The 13,784-nt window shown below is 40.0% G+C and overlaps 1 protein-coding gene across 2 annotated transcripts in view; it reads left to right on the top strand.

The window, feature by feature from the left end:
* Positions 1 to 13,784, top strand: part of snx29 (sorting nexin 29) — a 120,157-nt gene that overhangs the window by 392 nt on the left and 105,981 nt on the right. Inside the window, exons 2-11 of one of the 2 annotated variants that reach the window (XM_058621311.1) lie at positions 1,312 to 1,376; positions 2,667 to 2,719; positions 4,305 to 4,429; positions 6,043 to 6,223; positions 6,312 to 6,382; positions 7,630 to 7,911; positions 9,265 to 9,667; positions 10,335 to 10,447; positions 10,682 to 10,778; positions 10,876 to 10,958. In XM_058621311.1, the coding sequence (XP_058477294.1) occupies positions 1,312 to 1,376; positions 2,667 to 2,719; positions 4,305 to 4,429; positions 6,043 to 6,223; positions 6,312 to 6,382; positions 7,630 to 7,911; positions 9,265 to 9,667; positions 10,335 to 10,447; positions 10,682 to 10,778; positions 10,876 to 10,958 (1,473 nt within the window). Of the gene's footprint in view, positions 1 to 1,311; positions 1,377 to 2,666; positions 2,720 to 4,304; positions 4,430 to 6,039; positions 6,224 to 6,311; positions 6,383 to 7,629; positions 7,912 to 9,264; positions 9,668 to 10,334; positions 10,448 to 10,681; positions 10,779 to 10,875; positions 10,959 to 13,784 lie in introns of both variants that reach the window. The other variant, XM_058621310.1, reaches the window with a different exon arrangement.

The raw sequence follows: 13,784 nt of genomic DNA, 5'->3' as shown, positions 1-13,784 counted from the left end.
TCCCTTTTCGTTGGTTAGCTTTCTGTTTGTTTGTCATTCAGCTGGAGGCTTACAGTGTCGATATTCAACACCCAGGACAATATTTCACCGGCAAATCTCATATTTGTGAGTAAAATAGAACACTTTGAATTGTATGAATGAAATATATGAATATAAATTCATATAATACACTACAGTGCACAGAAAGACTTCGACTATCGACTTCCTCCCACTGCCTTTTGAACACGTATAATTTAGATGAATTGTCATTTATTTTTTATGTAAATGTTTCATTTTCAAAATAAATCACTGCTATTATTTTTCCTCAGTTAATTGAGTAATCGTTTGGTCCATTAAATGTCAGAAATGGTTCTCAAATGTCCTGTTTTGTTATATGAACCAAAGAAACCAGAGAATATTCACATTCAAGAAGCTGAAATATCAGACAAACTTGTTGAAAAAAAAACACTCAAACCGATTAATCGATGATAGTTGACGTTTAATTTAGTAATTGATTGAATTAAAGAAAAGGGTTTTCAGTTTCAGATATTCAACAAAATATTTCCACACCAGCAAATCTCATATTTATGAGTAACATAAAAAAAACACACTGAATTGTTTGCATGAATTATATGAATATAAGTGCACAGAAAAGCAGAATAAAAACTAAATGTGAAGGGAAAAATAAATGTGCTGGAGGAACCAAAACCTGAAAAAAAATGAAAATAACAAGAGAATAACACATTTTCTTAAGCTTGGGTCTGAAACTCGCGGCCCGAGGGCCTCATGTGACCCCCTAATCAATTTCATGCAGCTTGTCTTTTAGTATCAAGTTACAATGAGTTATTTTTGTATGTTTTTTTTTAATGAAAAGATTAATTTTACATCATGAAAAAGAATATATTGTGAACTATCTATCGTTCCATATCAAAATAAACACTTTTATTTAGAAATTTTGAAAATTTTTCTTTTGACACCCCTGGTTTATATAAGTAGGGATGCACAATATTTATCAACACAATTTTGTATTCTCGGATATCGGCAAAAACATGAGGCAGAACAGGCCGCTGTCTCCTTGATGGCTATGCTTCTGGTGCTCTCTCCAACTATTTAAAAAACACAACAACAACATTGCCTTTATGTTAATTGATTTTGTATATTGGAAAAGAAAAACCTATATCTATAACTGCTGTGTCATTAGACTGCAAAATGTTATGTTCATGTTACTACAGAAGAGATTAAATCACCTCTGCAGCTGGGTGCAGGGGGAAAAACTGCACTTACCACACATTTTCCTCAAAGCTTGTCTTAGTTTTGTCGTCATGTGTGCAGGAACTCAACAGAGTGATACCAAGAGACAACGCCTCCTGGAGAGGCTGCTGGACGCTGTAAAACAGGTGAGACACAGGAAATCTTTTGCTGTAGATTGATTGGACAGAGGGCAGAGAGTCTTAAAGCCTTAATGCTGAAATACTGACGGCCTTTAGGGGAGAGAGGTCCAAGAGAGAGTCTTTTCGGTCTGTTACATCAAACATCTGTTTGTCAGGTCAGATGCATGTGCAAAATTCCACTTTAGAGACTGTATGTGTAATCGTGTTGATGTGTATTATGGGTATTTGTTGATTGTATATTGTGTTTGTATCTTATTTTTGCGTTTTATGTTTTACTTTTTTGTATTTTACCAATTTTGCGACAACAATTCCAATTTACCTGTACAAATGGCAAAACCTTTCTATTCTATTCTATTATATTCTATTCTATTCTATTCTATTCTATTCTATTCTATTCTATTCTATTCTATTCCATTCCATTCTATTCGATTCTATTCTATTCTATTCAATTCATATCTATAAAATCAGTTCACACGCAGCAGAATAACACACTGTGGCGTATTTAGCCGGAATGAGGAAATGGAGGCTGATGTAAGACGTTGGTTTCTAAACTGTTTTTACTTCCCTTATCTGCCAGATATACTTGTGTACTTATGAAAATACACAACAGGTGTGTGTATATATACATATAATTATACACAAGTAGAGGTGACCTGATTATCAAATGTCTTGGCATGATATGGAATACATACGACTCCTTCTCACTCCCATAATTTAGATTAATTTGAGTTTTTTTCTTTGTCATTTATATTTCATGTTCAAAATAAATCATGATCACTTATTATAATTTAATCAAAGTCATGGTTTGGTCTGTGAAATGCCAGAAATTCCGATTGTTGTTTCTCAAACTGTTTCTCAAAAGTCCACAAACACAAAATTATCCCGTTTTAAGGATTTCTTTGTTATACGGAGCAAAGAAACCAGATATTATTCATATTAAAGAAGCAGGAAAAATCAGATCATTGTGATTAATTGAATAATCAAGGTTGCAGCCTTAAATAGAGCACTGATGGACATGTAGGTGCAAACTATGGAATCAAAACCAAAACTGAAACTAGTGCTGCACATTAGACAGATTAAAAAGTTCCTGATTTGTGTTTGTGCAAACCTGAAACACAGTATTATGGCTTTTATTCTAGTGACAGTGCTTTTGGGTTATTATGACTGCAGAGTGTCATCTTTTTGTGGCTACTTTTAGTGATTCAGGTCCACGAAAAAGGTCAGAAATGTGTGTTTTTCCACTGTGTGCTGGAGAAAGAAGAAGAAGTAATTTTCATTCCTCTCATATCTTTTCAGTGCCAAATTCGCTTCGGAGGAAGGAAAGAGATCGCCACGGACTCAGACAGCAGGTAGGAGAATTTTTCCTATTGTTATACTGTATGTGTGGATCTGCTGAACAAACCGAGGGGTTGTTTGCTTTACGTGTGCAGTTCCAGGTCACTTGATGCTCTGTGTGTTTGTGTGTGTGTGTGTGTGTGTGTGTGTGTGTGTGTGTGCTTTGACCTTCCTCCTGCCTCTCAGTGTGCAGCAATCTGGAAACGTGCCCAGCTTGAGTATCATCATGATGAAATGGCATCTTAAAACAGAATTGAGACATAAAAAAGGAACTTTTGTCACACGTTTGTGTATGCATTAAGAACATTCTGTTATTGACTTGTATAGAATAAAATAACTCAAACCTGTATGCAGTCCTTTTGCCTCCGTCTGTCATATACATTAAAAAAATGTACACTTCCTGTGTGCGGTGTGTGCGTACAAAAGACATGTGAGTCGCGTGGAGCATCTGAACTGTGTGAATTCATTTTATCATGTTTTATTTGTCGCATAATGAATTGAAAACACGGAGGTGGATGATCATTTATACTTTAGGCTTTATAATCGGTCACGGACGGTACACACCAGTCTGTGATGCTCTGTCATCACACGACTCAGATCGTTAACTATAGTCAGAATAATTGATGATTTTAGTTATTTTCTTACTCAAAAACAAGGTAAAAGTTCATGTAATTCAGGTCTAATTGGCCTTATAATCTAAATAGAATAAAGAAATGATGTTAATGTGTTTGAATGATGTTGGCATTTTAAGGTGTAGCACTGAATTGGGTCAAGTTTCCACTTTATATTCTTTAAATGACAGGTGTGATTATGTTATGCCATTAACTGATGCTGATGCTGACTACACAGACATATAATACTGCGATAAATCAGATACTTCAAAAACAATAAATTGTTTTATTTTATTTTAATTAAAAAACAAAGTGTACTTTTATGTAAACAAGGTCTATTGGCCCTTTATTCCAAAATAAAGGCAAACTTTTGTGGTTATGGGTTGGGCTCTTGCAAAATTTGTACCTTTTTAGCTTTTAAAGTGAAATAACTTTATGTCAGTGGTCAGCAATTGTTGGCACATGAGCCAAAATTGGCTCGCCAGCATCAGTATCACGGCCCGGCAGATTAAATTATTTTGCTTATCTTCACAGAATCTAATTTAAATTTAACATAGAGTTAAGAGCTTTTATTCTGAAAAAATAAGAACTTATTCAAATAGATTCTGTTGCTAGTATTGATGGTTAACTTTTAAACTAAATGTTTGGTTTGAAAAATACAACTAAAAACACTGCTGTTGTCATGGAGACAGCCAGGTTTGAGGAGTAAATGTCCGTAAAATAACTTTTATCATATGTTAGGCTCAAAGAAGAAGCAGTAATTCTTCTTCCCATTAAAGACGACGTCCACGTTATTGTTAGCTCAAGGCAGCAAACACAGGTTTTTGTTTCTGACTGAAGATGTTGTAAGACACGTTTGCCTGATGAAGATACGATGTTTTGGTTCAAATATTCGACCACATTAACCCGCTGATCCGGGCTGTATGTGAACAATATAATGGACACTCGACCCCTCACTCCTGTCATTAACCCGTCTTTGTCCCTGCAGAGTGATCTGTCTGTGCGCCCAGTTTGAAACCGTGCTGCAGCACGGCCTCAGGAGGAGCCGAGGTCTCGCCCTCACCGCTGCTGCACTAAAGCAGGCCGCGGGCTTCAGCAGCAAGACCGAAGCAGGTATGACACTTACACGTGCCGTTTAGGTTCACCGCTGGACGAGACACGGTCCATTAAACCTGGGTGTGAAGTTGAAAATCGGGGGCAGAATCTTAACATTCGCCTCCAGACTTTATCTTGTGAAGACAGGAAAAAAAAAAGAAGGGAGATCGGAGATAGCTGTGACCTTGCTGCAGGGCTGCTTGGCTTGTTATTCTTGAGAAGTCGTGTAAGGTTAGAGGAGGCAGATGTATCAGTGGGAAGCCCAGAGCTGCGGGATAAACACATGCACACAGGCACAACCTGGCTGTGAGGCCAGATGATGAGAGTACAGATGGGCATAAGCAGCTCAGCAGATCCTTCAACCTCTGTCTCCTTTTCTCCATCTGTGGAGGACACCACTACACAAGTTGCTGAACCGTGCCAGTCTGTCATTCATTACACGTGCATGCCAAGTATTGTTCAAACCCACAAAAAGTTTATTTTGAATTGCCGCCAAACTCCCGAAGATTCAAAACAGCCTCAGGCGTCACGTGGAACTGCAGGGAAATGAAGTATTCCTGGGTACAAATATGCAAAAAAGACATCTGTTGTATTTCAACAAACTTCATTTCCAGAAAATGTTTGGCTTGTGCCTTCTAAAAAATCCAATAAACATTTATTCTACAGATAAAAGTACAAACAAATAGGGGTGGGAATTACACGGTATCTCACCTAGTATTTTATAGTTTGTTAATTAATAAAATAGACAATACAAAAAGTACATTCACCTCCCTTCATTAACACTTTCTGAATTTTTTAAACCCCCTCCTTTGCGTTTTATTTGTTTTGTTCAAGCGTGAAAGAAAAGCCATTACAAATTCCCACGAGCGAGAAAGACATTAGTTTCACATTTTCCTAAATAGTTTCCACTGTGTCACATTGAGGAAAAAAGGTGGCTGTCTTATTTTTATTATTATTATTGATTTTAATATTATTATTACCATGTTGCAGCAGAGGGAGTGCATCACTTCTGTAATGGCTGCTGCCCCAATAACCATTAGCGTATGTGACGTTTTTCCCTGTGTTTCACAGTAAATGATGAGAGAGGATTGTGGCTGAACTGTGGATTTTTTTTAGCTCATTATTAATGAAGCCAAAACCCTTTAAAAGCTAGAAATAGCAGAGGTTATTATGTGCTAATAACATGCAAAAAACCCTACTCTAACTCCTATTAATTACTGTCTCCACCTGTGAAAACCTTACATGAAAATAAACCCACAAAAGTTTCTACCTTTTTTTTTTTTTTTTAATCTTTTGTCAAAGAAAATATTAAAATAATACGAGTGTTGAGGTCAGAGCGGGATATGGAGACGTGGCCGGTTGGAAGTCATTATTTTTTAATTGGAGAGAGTGAAGATGTGCTGACTCTGTTTTTAGGGGCCTCATCCCTAAAGGATATTATTATTATTTTTCATAAATGAGGTAAAAAAAAAAATTCTCCATTCTTTGTCACCCTTGCTTTTTGTGTTTTCTCTTTTCATCCCTCAAACTCTTAATCATCTCTCCTTTTGCCCCTTTTCTTCCCTGTGTGTTAATTCAACCTTCCTGCCTCTCTCTTCCCCACCACTTCCTCCCCTTTTATACCCCAGCAGAGTTGACCTTCTGGTTCTACGTGAAGGAACACCTCAACCGCCATGAGCTCCAGCGGTTCTACTCGCTGCGTCACATTTCCACCGAGCTGGGTCGGGGTCGCGCGTGGCTGCGCTGCGCCTTCAACGAACACTCGCTGGAGCGCTACTTGCACACGCTGCTGGCTGACCGCTCACGTCTGGGGTTAGTGTTGTTGTTCGTCACGTATATATTTTCATAATTATTTCTACTTCTATACTTTTTAGTGTGTAACTCTCCTCTTCTTTTCTAGAACTTACTATGAAGACTGGGCTTTTATTCTTGATGAAGAACGAGCTAGCATGCTCCCCACCATGGCTGCAGGTGAGTGTTGTAACATGGAGTTATTTCAGGGTAAACAAGGCATGTCTTCAGTTTTATGATATATTATTTATTATTTAACATACATTTAAACACCTCTATGACAGAAGTTTGTGTGCTGTCCTCTTTAGCTCAGCTGGTAAAGCGTCGCGCTTAGGGTTAGCATCCCGGATACGTGCGTTCGCCAAGTGTAAAATTGTTGTAAAAACATTAATATTATTGTATTAAACGTTTGAATAACGTTAGCCTATAACTGTTGGTGTTATGTACCTGTATATAACTGTAAATATTACTTTATGTTACCGTTTTATCTGACTCCTATGGAGGACTGTTAGGGCCACATGTAAGAAAATTCTTTTGAAAGAAAGAAAAAATAGAGTCTGACTTTTTCTCAGAATTCAGACTTTAATTTGAGAATTCTGACTTTTAACCTCCAAATTCTGACTTTAATCTCAGATTTCTGACTTTTTCCCCCCTCAGAATTCTCACCTTAATCTGAGAATTCTGACTTTTTTTCTGAGAATTCTGACTTTAATCTTTAATCAATTTTTTACTCTATTTCAAAGGTTTATTTATTTTTTTCTACATGTGGCCCTAATACTCTTCCGTAGACTGCAAGAAAGGCAGAATAGTTTTTTGTTTTGTTTTGTTTTGTATGTAACTTTAACTGTTAAATAAATAATACGTAGATAGATGCCTCATTTACGTGATTTTACCATGAGTCATTTTATATTCAATTATATTCATTTAAGTACAGACACATCTTTTTTTTAAACTGCAAATCAAAATGGAAAACCTAAAAATATGATCTTCCGTCGTGTAACTGCACAAAGTTACGTTTCGCTTTCAATGTGTTTTAAAAGCACCTCAACAAGCAGAGGTGCTGTAAAAAGACATTTCACTGACTTTGCACTTTAATGGTTACGCCTGGCTGAGTTTACTGAGACCTGAAACCCTATTAATGTTAATGGATGTTTTCTCCTGTAGCGCTTCTTTAGGGGGCATCACTTCATGACCATTAACTTTAAAATATTAAGAATATAAAGTATGTACCACTGATCTTACACCAGTGGTTCTTCCGTGATCTTATTTCCTTTTTTTTTTTCACGGTTCATCTTAAGTTTGCCCTCGTTCACTATAGTGTGTCTGCACAGAAACGCTTGCCAGGCACTTTGAAGAAGTTCAAAAGCTTTGTGTAACATAACAGGCCTGATCTCTAATGAGTTCCATTTTTCTGCTGCTGCATTCAGGCCTGAACTCCATCCTGTTTGCCATCAACATTGACAACAGCGATCTGAACGGCGGGGCCATGCGAGGAGGAGCAGGAGGAGGAGGAGGCGGAGGCTCATCCGTTACCCACCTCCTCAAGGAGTCCACGCAGGGCATCGGCAGCCTGTGGAAGGAGTCGACTCAGGGGGTCAGCAGCCTGCTGCGAGAAATCAGCACTGCCACGGCCGTCGTGCCCGGATTCACCCCCAGAGTGGACGGAGCCTCAGATCCGTTACCTGTCGTTCCCCGCAGCACTTCTGCCGGTAAGAAACAGCAGCGTTTATTAGAGGTTGATCAGTGTGTTTCAGCAGTGATCTCATAAAATAAAATAGTTTAATGTCAACAAATACACAAACAATTCTTAACTTTGGTAGAATAACACGTATAGTCTCCAGTGTTTCTTCAACAGTGCATTTATATATTTTAAATACCAACTGTAGGAGCCATGTCTCATTTTTATTGGAGAGATTTTCCCTCAACCACTAGGGGGGTTGTATTTCATTTCTTATATTCTGCCTGAGGCTAACACCGGCCGTGGTCTTGCCGGGTTATTTGAGGTCACCTGTCATTATTCTCAGGTGTTGCTGATTGGAAGGGGCAAACAGTGCTCGGGTTTAAGTTGCGTTTTGATTTGTTTAATGGAAACAGAAAAATAAGTCGCTGATATCATTTCAGACGCTATGGAAGAATCTGGTCGTCATTTAATACCTTAGTACACATAAAAAAACAACACCTACCAGCAAACTATCCACAGCCAGTAGCTCCACATTACAGGACTTAGTCGCTACAGCAACAATGTCTATCATAATTATTAAATACTCACTCATCTTCTACCGCTTTATCCTCTACATGAGGGTCACGGAAGGGGGCGCTGGTTCCAATCCCAGCTGACATAGAGCAAAACGTGGGGTACAGGTTTCAGGTACAAGCAGACAACAAGTGTCTATGACCAAATTGTGTAAAATTGCATAAATAATGATTGGCCGATGCGATTACTAACAGTGGCAAAAATTGGTCCAAATTATTATTATTAATACTTTATATTAATTATTAATTTTCCACATTTTCCATCCCAGGATACTTTGCTAAATGCTTCTAAATCAACACTTCTCACGGACGCAACACGAGGCAACTGCGGCAGCATTGAAATCCCCCCGTGAAATGAATAAACCTCCAGACTGTCGGCCTCCTAGTTTGACCTCATTTAGACGTCTGCCCCGGTCATTCCTGCAGGGGAAAAAACACTCGCTCCGTTTTATCTTCATGTGCTCTGCTCGTAGAGGAGATGAAGAAGCTTTTAAATTCCAACTGTGTGGCGGTAAAAACGTTCCGCTGGAGTAAATGCAGAGGAAGTTTAAGTCCTTCACATTATTCAGCTGTAGGAGATTCACTAATGCACCAGCTCTGCTCTGAAAAGGAAGCCGGCTGACCGCAGTTAGACTTTTAGTGGACTAACCGGAATACACTGACGATGCTGATGTCACCATTGCTAATCTTAATACGAAGTTTTGGAGGGAGATGAGAGAAAGTGTTGAATTAATTCAAGTTCCTCTTAACCGAGGGTGGAGATTAAAGCGTTTGTTGGCCTCATTGTTTTCCGTCTTAATCCTGCTCAGACTCCGGGCTGAAGAGGGAGCGCCGCAGGAAAAAGAAGATCACCAACATCATTTCCTTTGACGACGATCTGGACGGTGGGGCGGAGGACGAGGAGGACGGGGACGAGGACTCTCAGAAGATGGGCGCGCTGAGGAAGAGTCACACGGCTCCTGCACACAGCAGTGTGGAGGAAGGCATAGACCCTCTGGGGCCAACCTTCTCCCACTCGCCGGCCCAGAATGGCCTGGTTGAGTCGGGCATCGTCAGCTGGGTGGGGTCGCCCCATCCGTGTCGAACGTCGCCCATCACCACGCCTCCCCTCCCCGACAGTAAGAGAATAGACAACGAGGAGGAAGAGGAAGAGGAGGAGGTGTACAAATCCAGAGTGCAAACTCAGGAGGAGGAGAGGAGCAGCTCTGACCAGTGAGTGTGACAACCCTCTGCTGAATATGAACTTATAAAAACACTGCACACAGGAAGTGATTTATTAATTGATATTTTAATTTTATTTAATTAAAAACCTGGTCGCTCAGCACTTTGACAGTATACATGCGTCTGCTCTGCTGCTGTATACACACAAACGCTCATAGTATTTCTTGACAGATAATGTCACATCATTTCTCTTCACACGACCAAACGGAGGCAGAATAACAACATCAAGAACAACAAAAACAATCACCAGAAGTTACACACTGCAGCTTAAAATGACAGCCCCTTCACTTTGTTTAATTTGTCAGACATTGGGATTACTTTTGTTTAATGGGCTGCTACTATTAGCAGATAAATCGTCATTATCTCGGATGTCCGTTGTTAATAAAAGTCCATAAATCTACTTAAGAATAATAGATGGAAAAGATGAGAACTTGCCCGAGCATAACTGTATTTTTAAATATGATTTAGTGACGGCGTAATCCAGTGACAGCGACTGTTGGCACACGTGTTGCATATTGGAACTGCTGATTGCCAATTCGCCATACTTATAATCACGTCAATTAAAGAAAATGAATACAAATGTAGGCATTTTATTCAAAGTGTACACAAATCAACAATCAACACACACTGAAATTGAATTGAACTTGCTCTGGTTTAGGGTGGTGGTCGGGAGTCTGTCCAGTGTGTCCACGTGGAGCCCTCTACAGATGATGGCGGACCACAGCAGCTCAGACGTCCTCATTCCTCTGAACCCTGCAGAACCTCAGCCAGGTACGAAGCACACAGATGTTACTCACATTCATGCAGGAAGAAATACATCTAGGCAAAAAGAAACTTCCTGGTATTATTTGTTTACCAAATCAGGTTTTAATCCCTTCTGGGACTGTTAGCCGACACTGTTTTGATTGTAGTTACCGGCAGCAGCTGCTTTAATGCACCTCAGACAAACTTTAGGGACTTTCTCAATGGCCCTGTGGCTTTATTTTCACTTTTATTTTGTCTCAGTGAACTCGGTGGAAGACACGGCTGCATTTCCTGCTCGGTGTGAGTCAACAGGGCCAGTGGCAAACTGTGAGAGCAGCAGGACGGAGCTCACATTCAAGTAAGTGGTTGTGGCTTGGGGGGGGGGGGGGGGGTAGTGGTTGACATATTTATCGTGTAAAAGCAAATAAGTGTCTATCTCTTCTCACACGCTGCAGTATGGAGTCGAGTCCACCGGCGCAGCCTGCTCCGCTCTCCAGCGCGCTGCCAACATCTGCTCTGCCAGAGTCCATGACAGTGGGTGAGTCAGTGTTCCCCGCCTCTTACCAGTTTCCCACTTTCTCTCCCCCGCCTTGTTTGCGTTGTTCTCGAAAAACCTGTTCTGCGTCCATCGTCAGTCTTCTGTCATGAGGAGATTGTTTTCATCTAAAGTATCTGAAGCAGAGGAACATGAGGGAGCTCATTAACTTAGACGTATGAAGCCTTGCATAAAAAAGTCCAACCTCACTAAACTAAGCGAGTCTTTTGAGTCTCTTGGAGACTTCATTAAAAGTGTTTACATGCAGGGCTCAGTACAATTCCCTTCAATCTAAATGAAATCAAACGCACATCAGATATGACTGTAAAGACCACGCTAATTAAATCAACCCTTTCACCTGAGCTGTTTTTTTATCAGACAGCAGCCTTATCTCAAGAAGTTTGTGATGTTAATGAATCCCACGGTTTGTGAATCTCACCACACAAACACACACACGCACTGTTGTCTGTGACAAATTAAATCAAAGCTTACTGATTAGTGTTCGCACACCTCGCCGTCGTCGTTCCTCGCAGTTAGAAGTGAACTAATTGCAACGAGTCGGGAGATTTCAAAACCACTGGTTTGTTCCATCAGAGCGAACAAATCCACCAGGTGGCACCGTCGTTCCAGCAGACGCACATGGTGCTGTATTTAAATACACACTCTGTCTGATCTGTTCTTCTAGAAGGAACCTGCTTCTGCGAGGAGCAGGAAGATTCCTGCAATTTGCATCAGCCGCTGTGAGAACATTTTAGATCTGAAAAACCCACTCGATGAGCATTTTGTGAACGTGGCTGGTGTTCTGTGCCGCGGCTAATCACGGATTAGACTCTTTGATTCTGTGGACTCTCCTCTCACTCTCTCTGTGTGTGTGTGTGATGTAGAGATAGACTGAGAGCTGGGGTAGGAAAGGTGAGTTCAGTAGCCTGTAAGTACTGGGAGTGAGCCGCCGTACAATCTATTAGCTCTCGGTAAGAGGGGGTCACGGGGGTCATGGAAAGAGCTGGTAATCTACAAATCGTCGGAGTGCGGAGGGAGGCGGAGAGAAAACAGGTTTCGAAAGGAAAAACGCTCCATGACGCCTCGGTAAAGATAAACACTGTACAGGAAAGTAAATGGACTGAATCTTGAGTACAAAATTCACATATCTGGACTTTACTTTTACTCCACTACATTTCTAACTATCTTTTATTTTTGTACTCGTTACTACCAAATACAATCAGAAGAAGAAGAGTTAATAATGGTCTGTATTTATGTAGAGCTGCTTTACACTACAGTTTTAACATTCACATGCAACATGGAGTTAAGTAACTTTGCTCCAGAACACATATATATCCTTGTCCTACTTCTCACCATTGTAGTAATACTCTCTTAAACAAACAACTGCAGAGGAGAGAATCAACTTCATACTTGAAACTGAGCTGAAAAGCTCCACTGGAGATTTTTTTTTGCATCTGAAAGTGCTGTTTTATGTGGAATAAAAACAGAGTAGTACGTATGTAAGCCTCCAAGAAGAGCTTGTGCGTATAGCTGCAGATCTGACCTGCACATCCTTCAGGAATAATTCCGGACCATTCTTCCCACAAAATCAGCCGCATTCTTATCACGCCTGATGTGAACGATGCTCTGGGCTCAGTCCACAGCGTCTCAGATAAGACCGGGCTCCGAAGGTGGATTTTTTCTTTGTTCAAAGTTATTCTAAAGTCGATTCACATCAGTGTTCAGGGTCGTTGTCCTACCTACAGCGCCAGCCTGGCTTTCTCTGATCTTGATTTACTTGGAACAGTGGAAAACCCAGATTCATGACGGTACCTCAACAGCATTTCACTCATGTTTTCATGGTGGTGTGCAGCTTTCTTTCTTTCTTTCTTTTTTCTTTCTTTCTTTCTTTCTTTCTTTTTTTCTTTCTTTCTTTCTTTCTTTCTTTCATCACACCATAAAATATTGAGTGTCAATGTGCAAACTCCTGGCACAAAGGAAAATTGTATTTTTTCAAGAAGTGTGGACTCCCAAGAGGTTCAAATATTATTTTCACACATTTCTCCAAAGTGGACAATCAATATCGAAATTCAATATTGTCTTTATTGTCATTGTGCAGTCACCTGAACAACAAAATTCGAAGTGAGTCTTCAGTTTCTTGTTGAAAAAGGGGTGAAATCGTGAAAACACTGTACAATAAAACAGTTTTATGTCACATACCTCCAATTATATATTGATTTATGTGTTATTAGTTATAATTTGGGCTTTTCATTCATCATCTACCTTTTAGGGTGAGAGGCAGGTTATCCTCCGCGATAAGGGTCGCTGGTGCTAGCTGACATAGGGCGAAAGGCTATTTTAGGCAATTTAGAGTGTCTGTGCATGTTTTTGGACTGTGTGATGAAACCTGGAGAACCCGGAGAAACCCCCCCCCCCACACACACACACACACGGAAGAACGTGCAAACTCCAAACAGATCACTGATTACCCTAAAACAATTAATTTGAAATGTTATTAATTTGCAGTTCACCACAGTTTTTAAGCCCATGTTGACAAAATAAAACAACTTTTACCAGTGTATCTCGATTAGGAATCATCGGAATTCATAGAAAGTTACTTTATGAACTCGACTTTTGTGAAGTGCAACTGGCCACAAGGAACAAGGGCCTTTCTGCATGGAGTTTGCATGCTCTCCCCGTGTGTGCATGGGTTTTCTCTGGGTTCTCTGGTAAATAAAGGTAGTCCACTGCTCCTGATGTGTGCAAATAAAACTAATTCTAGAATTATGCAAATGCAACGCAATGCCTCCTTAAAGCTGACAGCTCTAGTTTGATTACATTATAGATTAT

This window comes from Solea solea, chromosome 21, assembly GCF_958295425.1.
Source record: "Solea solea chromosome 21, fSolSol10.1, whole genome shotgun sequence".
NCBI classification, from domain to species: Eukaryota; Metazoa; Chordata; class Actinopteri; order Pleuronectiformes; family Soleidae; genus Solea; species Solea solea.
This window is presented reverse-complemented; position numbering and strand designations above follow the sequence as displayed.